This window comes from Moschus berezovskii, chromosome 20 (assembly GCF_049115385.1).
Source record: "Moschus berezovskii isolate FMDL1 chromosome 20, NW_MosBer_1.0, whole genome shotgun sequence".
Classification (NCBI taxonomy): domain Eukaryota; kingdom Metazoa; phylum Chordata; class Mammalia; order Artiodactyla; family Moschidae; genus Moschus; species Moschus berezovskii.
This window is the reverse complement of record NC_142479.1, coordinates 24,785,388-24,808,939: the sequence shown is the minus strand read 5'-3', so window position 1 is coordinate 24,808,939 and position 23,552 is coordinate 24,785,388. Positions and strand designations below refer to the sequence as shown.

The 23,552-nt window shown below is 56.6% G+C and overlaps 1 protein-coding gene across 1 annotated transcript; it reads left to right on the top strand.

Annotated features, from left to right (window-relative positions):
- The first annotated feature begins 4,496 nt into the window (after positions 1–4,496).
- CA4 (carbonic anhydrase 4) lies at positions 4,497–11,837 on the top strand. The gene is made up of 8 exons (XM_055400293.2): positions 4,497–4,652; positions 8,383–8,436; positions 9,205–9,360; positions 10,026–10,171; positions 10,291–10,377; positions 10,668–10,731; positions 11,024–11,190; positions 11,520–11,837. Exons 1-8 carry the CDS (start codon positions 4,595–4,597, stop codon positions 11,712–11,714), a joined length of 927 nt encoding a protein of 308 aa, XP_055256268.2. The 5' UTR covers positions 4,497–4,594; the 3' UTR covers positions 11,715–11,837.
- The last annotated feature ends 11,715 nt before the right edge of the window (positions 11,838–23,552 follow it).

The window sequence follows — 23,552 nt, the reverse complement described above, 5'->3', positions numbered from 1 at the left end:
CAGCAGTCTGTTAATGAAAGAAAGGAATGTCTTAAAACTCAGAATGGCACCAGGCCCCTCATCCATAAGATGTATTTTGGGATATTCTTGGCACCAGACCATTTATCCCGGGCCATAAAACGATTGACTTGAATCTTGTAGAAGGGCAGATTACCATACAGACCTGAAGACAGAGTCTGGGGTAAATGCATAGTACATTAGCATAGCTTAAGACAAACATTGAGACACAAGCAACTGAACTGAACACAAACATTTCGTAAGAAAAATGCATTGATTAACTCAAAGTTTGAGAACAGTTAATTTTAGGTGAAACCAGGTGTCATTATGGCAACACAGTATTTTAAAAGAAACCTCCTTTTAAATTTGTATAGAGAAGGAAAAAAATATCGATAGTTTGTTTCCTCCTGCCGCTTAGGAGAAATAAAAATGTCTGACACTTGCAGCCTATTTCCTCCGTTTGGAGACCCCTGGCCTTCCTGCCTGTTACCCTCTCAGGGGCAGTGGCAGGGGCTGGGCAACAGGGTGCGTCGCTGCCCTCTCTCAGCCTCAGTTCTTCTGCAACTCAAAGAAGTAGCTGAGTATCTCTGTTGCTTTCTACAACCAAGTGACTCTCTCTCTTGGGATATTTCCTGGCCTATAAAATCAGGATCATGATATCTACCCCTCATCAAAGGAAAGATCAGTCCAACTCTCTAACTCCAACAGACGAGTCCTCCCTGTCTGGTGCCAGATAACTCTCCAGTCTCATCCTTCAGCACTCTCCCTCTTGCCCCACCGATGTGTCTCAGTTTGAGTCTTATCAAAACTCAGCTTGAGTCTTATCTCCTCCAGGAAGCGTCCCCCAGCTCCCACTGGCTGGACCAGGTAGCCCTCCTCTGGGTTCCCATAACCTCATGGGCATCTGCTACTGTTACCTGTAATAGCTCTGCTTACGGCCGAGGTGTATTGAGCACCTGCTATGTGCCTGAACCTCTGCCAGCCCCTTTACCCAGCATCCTCTAGTTGAATCCTAATCGCACCCATGGAAGGGAGGCCCTGCTTTCTGCTTTTGTCTCCATTTTCCGGATCAGGACACAGAGCTTGAGGGAGTACAGGGTGAATGGGAGGCGGGGATGTTGAATGCAGGGCAGTGTTGCTCCAAAGCCTGTTCTAATCTCCTGCCTTATCCATTTGCCCACCTCACCCCCTGACCACAGGCCTCCTGGTCGTTTCCTGCTAAGGGCTACATCCTAGGTCCTCCTCTGACCTACGGACACCAGGACTGCAGCATCTTGCCCCCTTGTGCCTCCACCCGAGGCCCATCAGAGTCCTAGGAGGTTGAATCCAAATCTCCCTCTTTTGGGTCCCCAAGGCTGGGGTTTCCCTCCTTGCCCCTCAGCCTTCCCCACCCCTCCTGAGGTCTTGGGAGACCAGGAGGACCTGGGATGTGGCCGAGGACCCTCTCTGGTCCGACCTCAGTGTTCTCTCCACCGAACGCCACATCCATGCCTGTCTAGGATCACGTTCAATCCAGGTGAAAGGACCTCTGCTTAGAGGTCACGGTGACATGTGCTAATGTGCCCAGGGCTGGGTTGACCCTTCTCAGGCTTTAGTCACTGAATTCTCACAGTGAATGACGAGAATCAGAAACCTAGGAGGAAGATGGGGATATGGTTTTTATTTCACAGATAAAGAAAACTGAGGCTCAGCTGATATCACAGAGCAAGTGGGTGAGGCCAGGAGTGATCCAGGGCTGTCTGACTTCGAAGCCCTATAGTTTTCCCAGTGCCTCCCTCCCGATCCAGACAGGGCCATGGCACGAAAACCCCCAGAGGATGAGAATTGTGATTCATTTCTGCATCTTCAATGTGCCAGCAGGTACACCCAGGCAGGGCACCAGGAGACTGGTTGTGAAAGTCTGGGCTGGGCAGGCTCTGGCCTAATAACTGTTTATTGACAGAGGTCAGCGGGGCAGGGTTATCCTCCCCACTTTATAGATGAGGAAGTTGCAATCAGAGAGGAGCAGGAAAGTTGCCCAAGGTCATCCCTGAGTCAAAGGAAGACCGGGGACTTGAACACAGGACACTCGGGGATCCTGTGTGGAGTAAGAGGAACGAGGCTGTGATGGGCTGGCACTGCTGGGCCCAAGGCTGGCAGCTTTATGGGCCCTGTAAGTCACGGTGATGTGTTCGGGCCCATCCCTGATCTTATGATTCCTGCTGTAATGAGGGGGTCTTGTCCCCTCCAAGGGAGCTAGGACCAGGGTGACCTAGACAGTGACAGGTAACAAGTTTATGGCAGGTAGGACAGGGGTACAGGCTGGGTGACCTTGACAACACAAGGTAACCTGCTTTGTGTAACCTTGGAGTCAGATGACAGAGCAGGAGCCACCCCCCCACCTTGAGTTCCTGCGTCACAGATGGTGCAGTCTCGGTGGTGCCGGTGATTAAAGATGCAGCCTTGAGGAAATGCCCATCCTTAACATCCTGCCCCCCACCACCTTAAGCCTCAGAGGGAACAGCCCCCAGGGGTGTGGTTCTCCTCCCTCAGCTTAGTCCTACTAAGGGGAGCCCTGACTGGAGGGGAGCAGGGTTATTTTGAAATCAGCTTCCTCTTCCCAAAGGGACTTTGAAGTGCCTCTAAAGTCACCAGGGGCTTCCCAGATGGTGCTTAGTGGTACAAAATTCGCCTGCCAATGCAGGAGACAAGGCTTCCATCCGCGGGTCAGGAAGACCCCCTGGGAGAGGGAAGTGGCAACCCACTCCGGTATTCTTGCCTGGACAATCCTATGGACGGAGGAGTCTGGTGGGCTACAGTCCATGGGGCTGCAGAGTCAGACACAACTGAGCACTAACCTAAAGTCACTAGTCAGTGGCCTCTTAGTCGCACCGAAGGTTCTCAAGTCTCTCTCCTGCCTGTGAGAGGGGCTGGCTTGGGGTTACAGGGACTCCTGAAGTAGACTTCATTCCTTGGAATAGACTTTCTCCTCGCTCCATTCCCCAGTCCTAAAATATAGATTTTTACTGCCTTGTGACCACAGATCCACTTTCCAGAGAAGACCCCCAGGGTGTGGAATCTTCCCCTGACTTGTGATTAAATCACTTCCCCCGCCTGGTTATTTAATCATTAGCCCCAGGCTGGTGATTAAATTCTAAGGCAGTGCAGACAATAGGGCTCTACACCTCCTGTGCATTCTCCCCTCCCCTCTCTGAGGATCAAAGCTGCTCTGGGAGGCTGTGTGATCCTGGGCCAGAAGGTCGGGGGAGTCAACCAGGACTCAGACCAGGGAGGAAGCCCCTTTGCCTGGATCGTTCTGGGGGAGGCAATGCCTCTTCAGAGGTCTCTCACCTAGGTTCAAAGGCCGGTGGGGGCCGAGAGGTTGGCAGCGGATGGGGAAGCGACTCAAGCGACTCGACCAGAAAACCGGGGCTTCCTGTTGATGTAGGGGGCCCAGGCCCACCCAAGTCCGAGTGAGCTTCTGACACTCCCACGGAAGCCCCCACCCCATGTAGGACACACAGTACCTAGAGCCATGAAGGGGTCTCCTGCAGCCCCCGGGCCAAATCCAGGCGAGGGAGCGGCCCTCCTGGGACCAGAGGCAGCTTCCTTTCTAGGGAGGGTCCCAGCCCCGTTTCCCCAAAAGCTAGAGCCTCCTTCAAGGAAAGTCTCCTTTCCCGAAATTGCTCTGAAGATTCTGACAGACGAGATAAGGAGAGGTCCATTCAGACCCCAGTCTCTTCTCTTTCCATCTTATCTCAGGGGTCTCCCTGGGAGTTGGGGGCGGGGAGCGGGGGTGGCTCAAGAGAGCCAGCCCCTCCCCTGTGATCCCATCAGTTCCTCTCTCACTGAGCCCCTTGGAAATCCATTTCTCAGTTCTGCCCCCACAACATCCCCAGCGCTGGCCATCACATACACCCTCGCACAGCAATTCACAGGCCTCCTCAATCTGTGTTAGAACAGTCTTTGGGTTGCTTAGAAATTAAGTGTGGAGCAGCCTGGGAGAGATGCTGAAAAACAGATAAGACCCAGAGAATCGGCGGTCACTGCCGGAGAGAGAGAAGCAAGCCCCGCTTTCGGGGAACACCGGATTCGAGAAACAGCCTCGCTCATCCCTCAACTCCGCTACCGTCCGAAGGTTAGCTTCTTTCCCCCAGCCCCTAACCCCGGCCCGTTCCAAGCGCCCCCGCGGGCGGCTCCCGAGGCGAGAGGGCGGCGCAGGGGTCCAACGTGATCCAAGGCAGGAATCCGGGGCCCCACCCTTGTGTGGCCCAGGTACCTTGCGACGTCGCTCTCCCGGTCCCCAACAGGAGAGCAGGTGTGGGGTGGGGAGGAGCCGGGAGGAGGTTGCAGCCTCCGGCGCAGGTAGGTGAGGGGGCCCCGCGCACTGGTGGAAAGGTGACCCCGGGCGGGGCGGGAGCGCGAGTCGGGGAGCGGAGGCGCTCGGATCGGGAGGGCCAGGGGAGGGGAGGCTCCGCCAGGGGGAGGAGCCGCTACCCGCGTCCTGCTGTCGGGGCTCCCTCCCGTTGCGGCTCCGCTATAAAACCCGGGTCGGCATGACCGCGGCAGCCGCGGCGACCTCCTCGGTGCGCGACCCCCGGCTCGGCTCCCGCGCAGGATGCGGCTGCTGCTGGCGCTCCTGGCCCTCGCCGCCGCCCCGCCCCGGGCCCGCGCAGGTGAACGGGGGCTTCGGCCCGGGGACCCCTCGGTGGCCCCTCAGTGGCCCCTGGGCGCTCCAGCCCCGCGCCCAGGCTGCGCCCGCCCGAGATGCGGCGGCGCGTGCGGGGCGGGCGGGCGCCGGGGAGCCAGCGCAGGGGCTCGGGGCCGCGGTCCTCCTCCCGGCGCCGTGCGGGCTGCGGCCAAGGATGCTCCCCCGAGCGGCCCCGCGCACGCCTCCGCTTCTCACCCGTTCTGGCGCGTCACGCCCTTGCTCGTGCTCCTCGGTCTGTCGTGGGTCGCTGTCCATCCCGCGGGCGCTCGGTGCTTGGTGGCTACCCCCGGCTCGGACCAAGGGCAACAAACTGAGTGCGGTGGGGCCCTGGCATCGCCGCTTTCTGCCCTGATTCCTTGCCCCCGGGAGGCTGCCAGCACCCTTCACCTCCAGCGCCGTGTATGGAGCCTGGCGGGGGGCATCCGTAGACCCGAGGTCCCGGCCAAGCCGGTCTTTCCGGCCAGGGTGATTCTCGTTTAAAGATTAATGGTGAGGCCGAGCTCTTAATTATTCGCCTAGGTGGGAGGTGGCAGGAGAGGAGTGTTAATATTTGATAAGAAGCTGAAGGCGCCTCCGGCGTCTGGGCACGGGGATCCAATCTGATCTGGCACCTTCTCCACACCCCAAGAGGAACCATCTCCTTGGAAGGAGGCCCCCATCTGCCATTTCCCTTCTCAGCTACCCCTCAGATGGTCCTTGGGGTCCACCTGGCCGCATCTCCTCTCTAAAGCTAAATGCTCCGCCCTGAAAGTGAGTCAAGGGTGAGGGTGCCCCCCACCCCAGTAGCAGAGAAAGAAGGTGTGTGTGCCTCTTTCAAGAGAGACTTAGCTGGCCCGTGGTGCGAACGTGAAAGGCATCCTGAGAGAGAAGGCAGGATGTGAACATTTTTGTATGTAGGACTGGAGGTTTGAAACCTACTTAAGCCGCTGGGCTTATAGAAAGAGAAACGGCTTTGCAATTAATGTGGCTGCCGGGTAGCTATATGGCCTTGGGTAAGTCACTTTCCTCCTTGGTAAGTCAGCTTCCTCCTTGGGTAAGTCAGTTTCCTCACTTACAAAACAGAAAGTAATTCTGACTTCAGGTACCGTGCTAAGGATTCAAGTAAGGCAGTGGGTGTAAGTGCTTATTGTGGCACATGGCAGGTGCTCCGCAGCCACATGGCTCTGACAGCTCTACCACTGGCCTGGGCCCAGCAAGCCAGGAGCCTCTCTCAGCCACCCCCTCGTACAAGCTGTGCGCCCCAGAAGTGGTGGGGTTTTCTGACTGGGCGATGCCGAGCGCTGTCCCTTGCTTCATCTCCTAGGGGGCTTGAGGCTGCAGGGTGGCCAGGCTGCACACTGAAGTCCCCAGGGCCTCTGCTGCCCTGGAGAGAGAGGCGGAGAGGGCCACAGGCCCCTGCAGAGCCCCAGACCTAGCCAGGAGCTCCTGAGACTTTGCCCAGGGCATATTTGGGTTTTGCTGAGCTGGTTTTCAAGATCCCTCCCTCCCGTTGGAGTTGGAAGGCGGGGTGAGCAAGGTTCACCAGAGGGAACATCTTCAGTCATCTCTAAAGCAGGGGGCTGGAGGGGTGGGTAAGTCGAGAGTGGGGGGCCGGAGCTGAGTGACTGGCAATGGCCTTTAGTTCCCTCACTCCATCCCTGGTCAGGGCAGAGGGACTTGGCAGAACCCAGAGTTCTGCGAGTAGCTCCTCTCCTTCCCCGGCCCCCTGGGAAGTGGCCTGAGACTGCGGGCTGAAAGTCATTTGCAAGGGCTGCCCGCTCATGAGCCAGCACAGAACCTGAGCTGGTTTGAGCCTGCCATCTCTTGCCTAAAAACCAGCCCCTACATTCAGCCTTTGGATACAGACATGACCCTGGCCTTGGCCTCATCAACATCACATTTTTTCTGGCTTTGGCTTCCTGAAGAGGGTAGTTACAAGGGCACTCAACCAAGCAGGTCAAAAGTCTGTGTGATTAAGATGCTGGATCAGAGGTCACCATTATAATCCCAGTAGCTGCAGCCAGAAGGCGGGAAGAGCAAATTCCTTAAAAAAGCTCAGGCTGGACCAGATGGGCTCTGGGGAGGCAACGGGGATCTCCACCTGGTCCTGAGGAGCCTGGCTCGGGTCTGGCTTGCCCTGAAACAGCCCTTCCCACTGGGCTTCAGTTACAGGGAAGGGCTTGCTTAACTCTAGTGGCCCCTCGTGCTGTCGGGACCTCTGAGAGGTGGAGACACGAGGGAGCCTTTTATGGCCGCAGCTGACCCCCCATCCAGTGTATCTTCAGACACTGGGTCTGGGAGATCCGAGGCAGCTCCTCTTGCCTTGAGAAGGAAGGAAGCTAGTGGGCTCAGAAGAGCTAAGGAAGTCTGCTGCAGAGAAGAAGCAAGACTCAGAGCAGGACTGGAGGCCAGGTGATGGGCTCCAGCATCGGACCTCTGCCCGGGCACAGAGAAGGGCCTGCAAGGGAAGTGGCCGCTACCCTTTGCTGCCTCTTGTGGGGCTTGCCCAGATGCAGAGTCCCGGGGGCAGTAGAGCCCTGTCCCAGGCAGGGCATGGGCTGGCCTGGGGAAGACACTGAAGGGCTGCTCCATTGCTGAAAGAGGCTGTGCCAGCAAAGTACAGAACTTGGAGACTGGGAAACCCAAGGTGGCTCTCAGGGATAGTGGCGGGGGGTGGGGGCGGGGTGGGGAGGGGAGGGTGGGGGGGCAGGGTCCTCTAGATGCTCACTCTGCTGGCCTCCCTCCCACCTCCCACTGAGAGCCTGTCCCTTAACCCATCTCACGTTCATGGCAAGGACCCCAGAGGAGATGGGGTTGGGTGGGGATGGACGTGCTCAGAGGCCTTAGCGCAAGCTGAGCTGGAGAAGCTGTGCTTTTCTTAGGAATTTCCTCATCCCTGAGTTCTTTCCAGCTCACTTCATTTCTCTCCTCTCAGCCCCTCCTTAACTTTGGCCATCTGTGCCCCGACAGGAGGGGGCAGGGAGGGAGGGAGGGAGGGAGGCAAGGGAAAGGGAAGGACTTGACTAAATACCAGGCTGCCTGGAACACTCTCCCGTCTCTCATTTAATCCTCCCTGCCATCCTCTGAACCCACTCCAGTGTCCGCAACTTAGCAGCAGCAGCCATCCTCTGAGTGGGTGGTGTTAGTTCCATTTTACACATGGCAAAACTAAGGCTCAGGGAGATTAAGTGACTTATCTCTAAACCCACCTAAGTCAGTGGCCCACCTAAGAATTCCAGCTGTGATCAAATGCTTCGTCCCCTCTGCTGGCCCAGGCTTTTTTTTTTAATCAGTAGACTGATTTTAGAGCAGCTGCATGTTGACAGGTGAGCGGAAAGCACAGAGGAGAGGCTTTCCCTGTGCGTTAGTCCTCTTGCCAAACCTCTCGTTAGGGCGCTACATTCGTGATGCCGCCTTTTTTCGGGGCGATGCTGTTTCTGCTGTCCTGAGGCAGAGTTGGGGATCAGAAGGCAAGGTCAGCACCCTCACCAGGACTGAGGTGGTGGGACAGGGGAGAAGGCCTAGGTGCCTTTCTTGGTCAACACAGTGCAAGAGGGTGTGTTCTGGGAAGGGGCTAGCCTAGTCTCCCCCATCACCCCATCAGCTCTGGGAAAGCAACCAGGCTGAACGTGGGTGTGTTGTCCTAGGAGAGGGGGCACAGAGCCACACTGACACGTGTCTGCTCAGGCCTCACGCCCTTCCTCTCTCCCTCCCAGCGTCGCACTGGTGCTACCAGATCCAAGCCAAGCCCTCCAACTACACCTGCTTGGGTAAGTGCGGGGAGCCTTGGGGTAGGGACCGTCAGGGCAGAAATGGAGACCCAGGCAGGGTGGGAAGGATGAGGGGGGTGGTGGCCACAGGCAGATATCAGCTTCACACACACACACACTCCTGGTGCTCAGGAATCAGGATGTAGAGTGACTAGAGTTTTTCCTTGTACCTCCTGTCATCACCTCTGTCACCTAAGAAGTCAGCCCCCGTCCTTTGAAATAAATCAGCAGCAGCATCAAAGGGAGGAACACATTTTGCTGCCTTCTCTGCGGTTTCAGTGGCCTGCACTCCCCGCCCCCGCCCTGCCCCCCAATGTCAGAGGTCCAGACACACGGAGCCTGGCTCCCCGGGGTGCGGGGTTGGGGCGCCTGCCTGCCCCCCAGTGCCCGGACAAGGCTCAGTGTCAGGTCTTGGGGTCCTTTCACAAGTGGCCCTCCCAGGGGACTCCACGGCTTCCATTCGCTCTGCCACCCAGCTCCTTCGAACTTCAGAACCCCCAGGAAGCAGGTGTCACCAACGTTCGCCTTTCACAGCTGAGCATCCGAGGTGGTCCTATACCCGAGAGCTCACAGCCTAGTCCCAGCCCGTCCCACGTTACGCCTGGAAGGAGGGAGAGGGCGGAGTTCTATGCCGGGCATCCCCCAGCCCAGTCTGCTGGCCGCCAGGGGAGGACCTTGCTGAACCTGGCCGGACCTGAGTGGGGCGGAGGGCCCCAGACCCTCGTGCCAGGCGCCCCTGATTCCCAGCATCCCTCCCTCCCTGCTCAGAGCCAGACAAGTGGGAAGGCAGCTGCCAGAACAACCGCCAGTCCCCCGTCAACATCGTCACAGCCAAGACTCAGCTGGACCCAAACCTGGGGCGCTTCTCCTTCTCTGGCTATGACAGGAAGCACCAGTGGACCGTGCAAAACAATGGGCACACAGGTGGGCACTGGACATGCGAGGTGGAGACCCTGGGCAGGGCAGCATGGGTGCCTGGTCTCGGGACCCACGTTACCTGAGGACTGGAGGGTTGGGCTCCTCCTGGGAGGTGCACCTTTGCCAGGGGAGGGGCCGACAAGCCCTGCGTGGAGGGGAGGGCTAGAGAGGGAGAGCAGGGTGGGCCTGGGAAAGGAGAGGACGCGCTAGTGGCATTTCCAATCAGAGCATTTGGGGTGGGGCAGAGACAGGCTCTAGGAAGAAGGAACAGTATGTGCAAAGGCACGGGGGCATGCAACAGTTGGGGTGTTCGAGGGGCTGCGTGTGGCCCCGTGTGCATGCAGGACAGAGCCAGCCCAGGGTCAGCCAGCCAGGCTGGGGGCTGGGGAGTTTGGACGCTGCCCTGAAAGCACTGGGGCGCCACGCATGGACGGGGTTGAAGCAGGGATGGGACCAGGCTGAGCCGCATGTTAGGCGGGCAGTGGGGGTTGTGCAGAGGGAGAGGTGGGCAGTGAGGGGCCAGGCTGTGCCACTAGCCCTGTCCCTTCAGGACCGCAGCCCAGAATGGGAGGGAGATAGGAGAGAAGGTCCTGCCTGGGGGGAGCCGGGATGGGGGCTGGGAGAGGCTAGGACGTGGGTGCGAGGACCCTGCACCCTCCCGTGCCCTCCAGTGATGGTGTTGCTGGGGGACGAGGCCTCGATCACTGGAGGAGGACTGAGCACCCGGTACCAGGCCAAGCAGCTGCATCTGCACTGGTCCAGGGCGATGGATCGGGGCTCAGAGCACACCTTCAACGGGGAGCGCTTTGCCATGGAGGTGAGGGACCTCCTCCCGGGGGTTGGCTCCTTGGCTGGGCCCTGGGCATGCTTGCTTTGGGCGAGGAGGGCGGTCCCGCTCTGACGGCCTCTCTCTCCATCCCACTCGCCCCTGACCAGATGCACATAGTGCACGAGAAAGAGAAGGGGCCGTCCGGGAACCAGTTCGCCGAAGACGAGATTGCGGTGCTGGCCTTCATGGTGGAGGTGGGCCGCCACCCCCAGGGCCGGAGGGGCTGGCTCTTAGATTCAGGCGCCGGGATCCCAGCAAGGCAGGAGGGGGCTGGGGAGACTCGGACGCCCCCTCTGCTACTCAGGGACTTGTGTAGCCCCCCCACCCCTGCCGTGGGGATCCCAGAGCCTCTCAGGGTCCCCGTCCTAGAAACTGCCTGCCCGCCCACCCCCACCCCAGAGAGGGAGAATGAACTGGTGGTCCTCCCACCCCCAACCCCGCTCCCCCACAAGCCTCTCTTAAGGCCCCTTCCCTCCCATTCCAGGACGGATCCAAGAATGTGAACTTCCAGCCCCTGGTGGAGGCGCTGTCTGACATCCCCAGACCCAGTGAGTCAGGATGGCGGGGACTGGGAGGTGGGGGTCGCAGGAGCCGGGGTGGGCGTGGAGACCTTGTCCTACGAAGGAAGGTCCAGGGATTTCCCTGGTGGCCTGGTGGCTAAGACTGTGCTCCCAGTGCAGGGGGCCTGGGTTCGATCCCTGCTCAGGGAAGCAGATTCTGCATGCTGCAACTAAGACCCAGCACAGCCAAACAGATAAATATATATATATATTTTTTTTAAAGGAAGGTCCACATGGTGGGGGGTGTGAGGTGTGTGAGGGGTGACCTCTGTCCCTGCAGATATGAACACCACGATGAAAGGGAACGTCAGCCTCTTCGACCTGCTCCCCAAGGAGGAGAGACTGAGGCAGTATTTCCGCTACCTGGGTTCGCTCACCACACCGACCTGCGACGAGAAGGTGGTCTGGACCGTGTTCCAGGAGCCAATACAGCTCCACAGGGACCAGGTACACAGGGCCCACCCGAGGGTGCAGTCTCCCCTGCCAGCTCTGGGAAACCAGCCGTCCCAGGAGCGGCCCGGCAAGCCCACAGGTGAGGCGGATGCCAGCTCAAGCTTGAGAAGCACTCTTCTCTGATAACACAACGGTGGGAAGAGGAACAATGCGCTCTCCAAACCAAGAGACAGCGCGAGTCCCCTCTGCCTAGGGAGCTGAGCCCCTCCCACCACCCCGCCCCCAGCCCAGCGCCTGCATCCCTCCTTTTCCTCTGCGTGAGAACTTCAGCCAGGCCACGCAGTGAGCAGGGCCAACCCTGACCAGCCCTGTCCCTCCCACAGATCTTGGCCTTCTCCCAGAAGCTGTTCTATGACCACGATCAGAGGGTGAACATGACGGACAACGTCAGGCCCGAGCAGAGCCTGGGCCAGCGCCAGGTCTTCAGATCCGGGTCCCCAGGACTGCTGCTGTCCCAGCCGCTGCCCACCCTGCTGGCCTCTGCGCTCGCCTGCCTGACGGTGGGCTTCCTCCGGTGACCCTTCCCTCCTGGACACTTGACCTCTGCTCTCAGCCCTTAAGAGGGCTTGGCCTCTGTCCCTCAGGCTTCTCAGGGTGGACTTCGATGGTGATTAAAATATGGATCTATTTTTGGAAAAAAACTTTCCCAAATCTGCGCAGTTTTTTTGTTTCACTTTTTTTTTTTTTTTTGCTGTTGGGTCTTAGTGGTGTCTCTGGGGATCTTTCCTTTTGGGCGCAGTGGTTGTGGCGGGTGGGATCTTAGTTCCCCAGCCACGGACCGAACCCATGTCCCCTGCATTAGAAGGCAGGTTCTTAGCCACTGGATGGCTGGGAAAGTCTGTTTTTAGTTCCCACAACTACTGCTGCCTGTTTCTCCTCAACCCATCCGAGGGTGCCAGGATAGGGGCCTTGGGCCTGGAGACTTATTCTGAGCAGGGACCACTAGGCACCCCTCCCACCTTTGTGAATTCCCTATCGATGACACCCCACTTGGAGAAATGGAGAAGGGACCTCAGAGTTCCAACACAGGGACAGCTGGAGAAGTTCCAGTCCAGCCTTTTGTTATATAAGGGAGGAAGCAGAGGCCCAGAAAGGCTTCCCTGGCCAATTAGCTGATAAAGAATCTGCCTGCAATACAGAAGACCTGGGTTCGATCCCTGGGTCGGGAAGATCCCCTGGAGAAGGGAATGGCAACCCAGTCCAGTATTCTTGCCTGGAGAATACTGTGGCGGGCTGTAGTTCATGGGGGTCTCAAAGAATTGGACACTACTGAACAGATTAAGCACACGCGTGTGCTTGCACACACACACACACAGAGGCCCCAAAAGGAGAGGAGGCTGGTGAAGGCTGCCCAGTGAGCCCCCGGCAGGGGCAGCTGAGACCCAGCTTGCCCTTTCTGCCCTGTTCTAGGGGCAAAGTGTGTACACACAGCCTGTGTAGGGTGGGTAAGAGACACGCTGTACAGTGTATCGGAAGGCCGTTAGAGCTGCGAGACAGCTAAACCAGGAAGGGCAGGTGGTCAGGGAAGAACTCAGAGGGTAGGGGCACCCACTGGAAGACTTGAAGGAGGCAGGGTGGGGGGTGGGAGGCATCTGGAGGCCAGCAAGTGTTCATGCCTGGAGTGGAGGGAGGAGAGGGGAGAGGCCCAGTGTGTCTGGTGCAGGGGCTTTAGGGGGAGGGGTGGGGGCAGTTAGGAGCCTGCTGCAGCGTCCAGGAGCTGAGGGGTCACACATGAACCCCAGGGTCTTTGGCCCTTGAGCTGTCAATAAAGGCACCCCTCCCCCCTCGCAGACTCGAATGGTTTTTTCTCTTTCTGGCATCCAAGGAAGGAGTAAGACTAGGAGGTAGCAGGTTTGGAGAGGAGGGTCCAAAAAACAGGGAGAAAGAAATAAGGTCTTTTCCGGGACCCCAGAGGCAGGTCCAAAGCCAGGCCAGGCCCCAGGAGCCAGGGGTTGAGTGGCCCCAGGGCAGGGCTGGAGTTTTGGAAGAGCCTGAGATAGATTTTGAGATGGGTCTTGGAGGAATGTGAGACGAGGGGAAGAGGCCAAGAATGGGCTTTACTGGGTGAAGAGGGGCCCTGGGGCCAGGGCCAGCGCCTGGTCAGTTGGTGCAGGTGAGGCGGGAGGTAGATGCCGCCCCCTCCCGGGGTAAAGTGACTGCGGATTCATTCCCTGTGGACCGAGGCTCCAAGACAAGAAGAGCAGGACAATTAAGGCTGGAAGCTGGGCCCTCCCCAGACCACATCTCTCATTCTCCAAGTCAGGAGACCTCCCCGACCACATAATTGCAGAAAGGCTCCTTGGAGGTCAAAGCAGAGTGATGTCAAGGGATACTCAACCCATAGTCCTTTGTGGTAGAATCCATCTGGACTAAAATGCTTGTGTACATATGGGAGGATCCTGAGCTATATCAAAGATGGACTGTGAACCAGGTCAATCAAAAAGATTGGCCAAAGGAAACCCAGAAGAAATGCCCCTTATGAGTGATTTAAATTGTCATGAGGGCGTGACTCAAGGACTCTCCCTCTGAGGCTGCCTGTGCCTATTCACACGTACCCTACACTCTTGCCTCCTAATAAATACTTTACCGGCTTCACCACTTTCCGTCTTTGTGGGAATTCTTTTCTGCGAAGTTGAAGGCCCAGGGCCCTTCACTGACCACTGACCTAGTGGCTATGATCTGGAGCTTTCACTGCCACCAACTGGTCTCAACCTCTGGCTGGGAACCCAAGCCCCACTTCAAACCACCAATGCAGGGCAAGGTTATCTGAGATCACGGGAACAGCCTCGGTAACAGGCTTCCGGTCTGGGGGTGATGCCTATGGAAGACGGGGGGCTTGGCCGGCACACATGGGATTCCACCTGATGCTCAAAGCCCTGGCTTGCTCCTGGCCTCCAGAACGGAGCTGGTTGGAGGAGGTGACCTCTAAGCCTTCTTGGGCTCTGAAACCCTCAGAGGCCCTGACCACCCCCAGCTAGGCCTGGGGGACAGAAAAGTTATGCCCCCTCCGGAGCAGCCTCCCTCTCCCTTTTCTCCTTTGTGGCCAAGAATAAGCACCCTCTCCCTTCATTGGTGACCACACAGCCACCATGGGCTGGTGGTGGAGGGGTGAATGTTACCGTTACTATGGCAACAGCAGGCAGCTTGTGTCAGCAGTGGGTGTATGGACTGAAACCTGTTCTTTTTGGTTCCCACACAGCCTGGGGGGGATCTGAGATCTCGGCTATGCCCTCCTCGCCCCTCCCAGGCTCAGCACTCTCTCTTGGAAGTCTGAACTGCCCTTCTCCACCCTCCTCCCCCAGCGCTCCCCACCCCTACCCCCACCCCTGCCCTCCAGGCAACATTTGGTGACTAATAATGCTGCAGCAGAACCAGGAAGTCCCAGCTCTCCTCCAGAGACTAGGGGAGCCTAAGCCTCTCCAACACCCCCCACCCCCGCCAGCTGAAGGCGAACCACCGCCCCCTCCCCCGCCCCTCTGACGCCATAGTAATAAACCCGACCAGCCGAGCCCGGAACAGCTTGTCCAGGGCCTGCACCTGGTGGCCAGAGCTCCTGCCGTCCGCGCTCCACTCAGAGCAAGGTCACTGCGGGCCGGTCACTCGGGTGGTGGGCAGAGGCTGGGGAAGAGGGGCCGGTGTGTTCCTGAGAGCAGCCCGCACCCCTGCAGACCCCATCTCAGGAGAATGGGTTTGAAGCTCCTTGTGCCCCTGGGCTGCAGCCCGCCAGGCTTCCCTGTCCTTCACTGTCTCCCGGAGCTTGCTCAAACTCTTATCTGTCGAGTCAGTGATGCCATCCGATCACCTCATCCTGTGTCACCCCTTCTCCTCCCACCCTCAGTCTTTCCCAGCATCAGTCTCTTCCAATGAATCGGCTCTTTGCATCAGGCAGTCAAAGTACTGGAGCTTCGGCTTCGGCATCAGTCCTTCCAGTCTGGCCTGGCTCCTGACACAGCTCCCCCAGAGATGAGGAGCCCCTAGCTCTACTTTCATTCACTTCTGAGGCCTTGCATTGGGCATAACAATGTGTCCACACACACACACACACACACACACACACACACACACACGCTGCACTGCAGCTGGCTAGGCCTGGGGAAGGTTCCATGGCTGAAGGGTTGGACCACCACCTGACTTATAGTTCCCCGGCTCCCAGCATGTTCAGTGAATGCCTGCTGGCGCCACCGTGGGCTCCAGGACAATCCTCTAAGGCCGTATTCCTGCAGCTGCATGCGGCCGAGGGTGCTGAGGCACATGGCAGGGATAGGGCGCCTGTCAGAGGCCGCAGTCACTCTGCATCCTCGGCTCCGCAGCCAGACCGCTCCTGACAGTCCTCCAACCTCTGGGCCTGGACAGGGTGGGGTCCTACAGCACCCTGTCCCACCCAGTCTCCACGCGCCGCTCAGCGTCCCTGACAGGCTGTCTCTCAGGCCCCCTGTTTAGATTTGGCATCTGGGAGGGAGCCAGGGGCTGAAAATACTCCCCATGTATTTAGATGATTCTTAGAAAATAAACTTCCCCATCTTGGCTCTCCGTTTGGTTTGCAATCTTGCTGGCCCTGCTTCCTGAGGCTCTGATCGGACAGTGTTGGGAGGGGGTAAGGGAAGTGGGGGGGGAGGGTCCAGGGGTCTATAGGGGCCCCGAGTCAAGGGTGGTGGAGGTGGAAATGGACGTAGGTGAAGGCTGCCCTTTCAAAGAACTCCAGGGCCTGCCTGCAAAGAGACCACATTGCAGACCACACTGTGGCAGCCCCTGAGGCCCATGTTCCCTTGTGGGTGAGGGATGGGAAGAAGCCAGAAAGCTAGTAGCCTCGCAGGAATGGAGCTGAGTGGTTTCCCTGCTCTGGGCCTCAGTTTATCCCCCTGCAAAGTGGGCTGAGCGTGGCCCTTCGATCCAAGTGGGGTGGGCCTAGCTGTCCTCAGGCTCCTGCTGGTGACCTTGGGAGGAAGGCCAGGCCTGCGACTGCGGGTGGGGCGCTTCTGCACCTTACGTTACACGAGTTCTAGCGGCTCTGTTTGTTTATCTCAATCGGGACAAAGGCATTATCTCCTCTGGGGACCAAGGACATGTTCCTGGCCCGCCTGCGCCCAGGGAGGGGCTTCCTTTGGCGGGAGCCACGGGACAGACAAGTCACAAGCCAGTTCCTTCCTCAGAGCCCTCGTCCCAGCCGAGACTGGACTCCTACTCCACGTGTCGGCCCTACAGAGCCTGGAGGGTGGGGTGAGGCGCCGGGGCCAGGGAACAGACTGGGTACGTTCAGGAACAAGATTTTTCTTTCAACAAATGCTATTATTTCCTCTGTGCCGGGGACGGATGATTCAGGGAGAAAAAGCCCCATCTGAGCCTTTCCCCCAAGACTCCTGGGCTGAGGGCCTACAAACCACAGGTACAGACCCTACAGCAGGCACCCCAGAGCCACACAGACCTGGGTTGGGTCCCCCTCTCCTGCTGACTAGCTAGCTCTGTGAGGTGACTTTGGTCATTTAAGTCACCATCTGGGCCTGTTTGCTCATCTGTAAAATGGGGATAAGGACGGTATTAACCCCTTCGTAGTTGTTGCTTTAGTTGTTAAGTCAATACGTTGTGTCTGACTCTTTGCGACCCCATGGACTGCAGCCAGCCAGGCTCCTCTGTCCATGGAATTTTCCAGGCAAGAATACTAGAGTGGGTTGCCATGCCCTCCAGGGCATCTTCCTGAGCCAGGGTTGGAACCCTTGTCTCTTGCATTGGTAGGCAAATTCTTTACCACTGAGCCACCAGGGAAGCTCATTTACCCCTTAGGGATGCTATAAAGATGAAACAAGATACCATGCCAAGAGGCTGTATTAAATAATTTGTAGTTATTATCATGTGTTGTTTTTGTTTTCTTCTTTATTTACTTGCAGCATGCAAAGCCTTTGTTGTGGCTTGTGGCATCTATTCCCTGACCAGGGGTCCAACTCAGGCCCCCTGCATTAGGAGAGTGGGGGCCCAGCCACTGGACCATGAGGGAAGTCCCTATTATGTTTGGTTTTTTATTATTATTATTAGAGAGAGAGCATTGGAGGATGGGTAAGGCCTACAGATGGGGAAAAAAACTGGCTGCTTCCAGGGACGGAGGTAGGGAATGGCAGGCAGAAATTGGAATTCCAAGGGCAGAAGCACTGGTTCACCTCTGGGGTCAGCAGCTGGTGTGTGGTGGGGGACCTGTGACACTCCTACCTAAGGGAGGATCTCCTCCACCTCACACCACACACACACACACACACACACACACACACACACACACACGGTGTCTGCCTCTCTGCTCAGACATTCAGGGGCATCCCCCAGCCCTCCACCCCACCTCACTTATCCACAGAAAAGTTCACAGAATCAGACCTCCCAGCCCACCTTTGCCCAGCATTGCCAGGGTCACTAGGGCACTCACTCCATCATCAGGAGGATCCAGGGGGCCAGTGGAGGTCCAGGCTGCCCTGAGGTCCTGTCCCTGCCTTGTCAGGTGAGGTCAGAGGGCAGTCTGCTTCCCTGCTGAGGGACTGAGAGGGCCTGGGCACTGGCTTCCCATTTCACCTTCCTCCGGTCCTTCCCCGAGGAGCTGTGAACTTGCCCATACGCCCTCTGATACATTTCTGCTGTCTGCCAGGGCACCTCTCCTATCCGGATTTGCTGCAGGCCTCCCCCAGCACAAGGTCTGCACCTGCCTAGGGTTGCCGGACAGATGTGAATCTCAGATAAACAACAAATACATTTTAGCCTTTCCCTCCCAAGTTGCATGGGGCACCCTTACATTGGGCTTCCCTGGGGGCTCAGCTGGTAAAGAATCCACCTGCAGTGTGGGAGACCAGGGTTCGATCCCTGGGTTGGGAAGATCCCCTGGAGAAGAAAGCAGCTACCCACTCCAGTATTCTGATCTGGAGAATTCCGTCCATGGGGTCACAAAGAGTCGGACAAGACAGAGTGACTTTCACGTCACTTCACGCTTACATTATTGCTGTCATTTATCTGTGTTTATGTTGCTCTGGGTGTCACATATTTGGATTTACTGGGTCTGATGGCCCTTCCCTCATCCCACCTGGGAAACTGAGGCCAAGAGAAAAGGGTGGACAAAAGAGGGACAAGACAGAAAGGGAAAAAAAAAAAAGAGGCACAAAGAGGCTGAGACCACTCCCCTTCTGTCTCCTGGCCAGCTTCCCTCTGCCTCCAGGGGCCCACAGCCCTGGTAACTGGGAGCAGATTGATCAGTGGGCTTCCCCTCCCTGAAGACCTGACTGTTTCATCTGGCTCTCTAGGGGAAGGCAGCTGGCTCAGCCCTGGAGGGCGTTGGAGCAGGCCCTTCTGCCAGTCGATTTCCTCCCCATGGGGAGAGGCCAGTGCCAGGGAAATCTTTATCTCCCTGGACTCCGCCGGAGCCCCCCCTCCAGAGCGCGTGCCAGGACTCCCTTCCTGCAGCAAGGCAGCCGCCCATCATTCCAGCCACCTCTGGCGGAAGGCAGCCATCAGGCCGCGCCAGGCTGCCGGCTCGGGTGGGGTCCAGAGGGACCTGATGCCAGGGTTTTATTTACAAACTGAGGAAAGGCTTAAGAAGCGCGGGACCCCATAGGGGCTGGGACGCCCGTCCACGTCACAGCCTGGGGTGCAAGCAGAGAAGGATCCAGACACTCTGAGTCCCATCCATTCACATTAGAGGTTCTTCCTTGCCAGCCTTTCACCTGGTAATCGCCCCATCTGTTTAACTATCTGTCGTTATCCCTGTCTGCAAGCCTGCTCTGTTATGCAAGGCCCTTTGAAAGGTACTTTACACCTATTATCTCATTTCATCCTGACAGTAACCTTTAGAACCTCAACTCCCACTAAAACAACTGCTTCAGGACAGTGGGGGATTTTCATCTGTTTTGTTTCCTGCTCACGGGGACACTGTGATGGGCGGCTTGGGGTGGGGGCCCCCTTCTAGGAACTGCATGTCCCAGCTCTGGTTGCTGTTGGAGTTCAGACATCTTTAGCCTTTGGCCTCTCCAGGGAGGAGAGGCCTCTTTGCTCAAGGTCACACTCCTCTCTGCAGATCCCCAGCCACTGACTGGTCAACGGGGCAGGGGGAGGTGGGGCAGATATAGGGCGGGCCCCATTTAGAGTGACCCACAAGGAGTTTTCCGTGGTGGCCTGTTGAAGTCAGCATTGCACCTGCGTGACCACCCCACTTCTCTCTCTAGGATCCCTGGCTCCATCTCCTCCCACCCCGAGGTGTTGGTCCTCAAGGCGAACCTTAGTAAACATTCTGCACAGGCAATTGCTTGGGTTTACTGGGGCCATCAAATGTCCAAATAGTACTGAGTACACAGTAGGCTCTCAATATTTGCTGGGAAGGACCCTGGGGCAGGAATTGCTGCTCCCAACTGTGCACAAATAACAACAGTATAATCAAAGCAGCCAATGTTTACTCAGATGGAAGGATTTGACGTACTATCTCAATCCTTAGCTTCTGAGATGGGTATGTTCTCCAATTTCAGATAAAGAGGTGAAAGACAGGGACCCAGGGCTGGCTAGTAGGATTTGGACCCAGACAAACTGATCCTCAAGCGCCCCCTCTTACCATCACTTTTCCGAAGGAAACCGAGGCTCGGCGAGGTAGAGAAGCTCACCCTTTTCCAGCCAGTGAGTGGCCACCCTATCTACTGTGTTGGCCCAAAAGTCCACTCACGGGTTTCCGAAAGATATCACATAAATCCTACAGTCTTTGCTTGAGCTCAGTGCTTCTGGGGCATCCTTACTAGAGGGAAGCTTGAGTGTAGAAACCAGTCCAGCCAGAGACTTGGGGACACATGCTGTTCCCTAGATCTGGAAGGTTCTTCCTGTCCCTCCCCTGTTTGTGGCTTGCATCTCATGAGGGTCACACAGCAGCCAAAAGCCAGCTTAAAAGTGATTCCTTTGTGAAGCCTTCCTAGTTTCTGCTGCCCACCTTCTCCAACAACATGCCCTATGGGAAGACGACGGGAGGACCCATCTGAGCCATTGGAGGATGGTGGTGCCAGGCCAGCGTTGGCCATTCAGGATGGGACTGGCAGCAAATGTTGGCAGGGTGAGTGAATAAAGGGGAAAATGATAGCACAGCACAGAATTAGCAGGCACCATTCCAGGGCTGGGACTAAATATTTACTTTGCCCATTGGGCAACCCTGAGAGATAAGCCTGGTCTTCCGAGCTCTATTTATGCAGACTTTTCTTCAGTGACTGACATAATCAGCCTAGTTTTGTTATAGTTTGAGCAGCTGTTTCCATATGTGGGCCCCGGGCATAGAGGTGCTTGATCCCTGGCTTCCGTTGTTCCCCAGCATCGCGGGTTCTGCCCAGTGAAACCGGTTCCCAATTTGTGGCCCCTCAGATGCTCTGCCTCTGTCCTGCAGGCCTGGCCAGGCTCCACGAGGCTGCAGGTCAAACTGGGGTTTCAGTCTAGTTTAAGCTCTGACTTTACAAGCAGTCGCGGGTTGAGTCACACTGGGGCTGGTTGGAGGGTGGTGGGAGGGTCCTGGTCTGCACCCCCAGTGGTTTCCCAGGAGGAACCTCTCTTAAGGATGAGGCGTTGGGTGTGACAAGTGTGACAAGTGGGTGTGACTTGCTGGGTCCAAGTGAAGCCTCTGAGTTGTGGGATTCGGGACTCGCAGTTCAGTGTGGCATCTATCAGTAAGCCTCTGAGATTCACACCGGGGTCATAACGGGAACGGAAGTGGCCTAGAAAAAGCGGAAGAGCACTTTGACCCCGGAGGGAAATAACAGTCAGCCAAGATGGCGGTGGTCGGGCTCTCGCTCCATGTTCTCTCACTCTCCTCCCATGTTCTGTAAACGGTGACTTTGCTGAGATCATTTGTAGCCCTGTGCAGGGGCACCTGACTACACGAACACCCGAAAAGCCCTTGGAACACAGGGCTGTGTCCGCTGGGTCAGCGAGGAGAGAATACAGCATGTCGGCCCTGCTGCTGTGAATAAAGAACGTCTACAGTTCCTACAGCTCCTCGTGTTTTCAGGGAGACACACCCAAACACGAATGCAGGGGAAACAGCTCTGCTTTGGAAAGGATCTAGTGAAATAGAAGGGACTAGTGGGGGACTCCGATCCTGGCGCCCCTGTCTGTGAGGGGAGGCCTGGGAGAGGCTGTCGTGGTGTTGGATGAGCAGTGCCAGAAAAATCAAGAGGTCCTGCTAAGTGGGTACCACGTAGCGGCTGAAAGGACTAGCTTTGTTTTGCTTTGTTTTGAAATACTTTTTATTTGCTTATTTGGCAGCGCAGGGTCTTAGTTATGGCTATGGGATCTAGTTCCCCGACCAGGGATCAAACCCAGGGCCCCACCATTGAAAGCTCAGAGTCTTAGCCACTGGACAACCAGGGGAGTCCCTGTGTTGTTTTCAATATTTATTTATTTATCTGGCTGCACTGGGTCTTAGCTGTCGCGCGTGGTATCTCTTTAGTTGTGGCATGTAGAATCTTTAGTTGCAGCAAGCAGGATCTAGTTCCCTGACCAGGGACCAAAACTGGGCCCCCTGCTTTGGGAGCGAGGAGTCTTAGCCGCTGAAACACCAGGGAAGTCGCTAAAAGGACTTGTTCGAGTCACAGCTAGATACCCTCAAGAGGCTGCCACCACTGTGTAGAGACAGTGGGAAAGAGCGGTAAGGGTAAGATCCAGGACTTCCTGGTGGCGCAGTGGGAAAGAATCTGCCTGCCAATGCAGGGCACAAGGTTTCAATCCTTGGTCTGGGAAGATGCCACATGCCCTGGAGCAACTAAGCCCATGCGCCCCAACTACTGAGCCTGTGCGCTAGAGTCCAGGAGCCACAACTACTGAGCCCTTCCTGTGGGGCAGCTACTGAAACCCATGTGCCTACAGCCTGTGCTCTGCAACAAGAGAAGCCACTGCGATGAGAAGCCCACACACCACACTGAAGAGTAGCCCCCACTCACCGCAACTAGAAAAAGCCCATGATCATCAATGAAGACTCAGTGAGACCAAAAAAATAAAATTTAAAAGAAAAGTAAGATCCAATGCAAGCTGCATATTCAGAATGTGAACTTCATTGAGCTCAAGGCCGCTTTGGCCAGGCCAGCCACAGCCAGCCCAGAAGCCAGGTCACACGGGCTGCTATGTGGAATTTGATGACAGTTCAAGTTCCAGTGAATGGGAGGAGGCTGCTCTGTGGTCTAAACGAGGAAATGATTCCTCAACAAACTAACCTGCAAACAGGATTAGATGAAACATTTCGTCCAAGCCTTTTCCAGGCACTGTGACCACGCTGCCACTTCCAGAATGTTCCCTGGGCAGTACCACAGACTCCAGGCTTTAACAGTTCTTGCCTAATCATCTAGGGCATTGAGATTTCCCTCCAAATTTATACCGCTTATGTCCCCAGGGTTCAAATTAGCCATGCTTTCTCTTTCCACTTCTCTTTCTCTCTCTCGATGTATGGGAGTTTTGTGTGTGTGTGTATATATATATATATATATTTACTTATTTGGCTGTGCCGGGTCTTAGTTGTGGCATGTGGGAACCCAGTTCCCTGACCAGAGATCAAACCCAGGCTCCCTGAATTGGGAGCATGGAGTTTTAGCCACTGGACCACCAGGGAAGTCCTGATATATATGAGTTCTGGATTGAGGCTTGACGTGTCTTTATCATCATAGTGGAGAGATGAGAAAACCAAAGTTGGGCCCATAAACCCTAGAGAGAATGAAAATGGGCTGCCGCGCTGGGACTCAGGCACAGTCAGAATTGAATGGAAGGCAGCTGCAGAGTCTGCCTGCTGCGCGATTGGCCCTCGGTGGTGGCCGGATGGACATCTGTTGTTCGGTTTAGAAGCCCAGGCTTGTGGGTGCAAATACCTGGGTGTAAACTATCAGGCTTGATTGTTTTCCCTCTCTTCCCAGGAAAGGCCAGGAAGGAAAAGGCCTCAGCTGAAGGGAGGAGGAGGCATTGTCCTTGGTGGGTCAGCCTCTCAGGTAGCCCGTCTGGCAGGGGGCCCGTGGGGAACATGGGATTCTCATGGCTTCCGTGGCTGGCGGCTGCCTTCCTGAAACTAGATCTCTCAATCCTGGTCTTTCCCATCCTGCCTCTGACACCATCACATCCCTGCTAAATCCTTGATAAGATCCTATCAGACACTCCGAAGTCCTGTTTGGAGCTTGTGGCCTTGACCCGCCCCAGAGTCCATTCTTTCCCCCTCCCTGGTCCCATCTCCCCTTCTACACCCCTTCCTCCATCTGTCTGGCTCCTAAAGTCCCTGGGCCACCAGAGGTCATGAGAACAAAGCTAGGACGTCGGTCTCCCTCAAGAGTCACTGCGTGGCTGTTTGCTCCTGAGAGTCTTCCATCTTCCAGGAAGAGGGGTTGCTTGCAGGA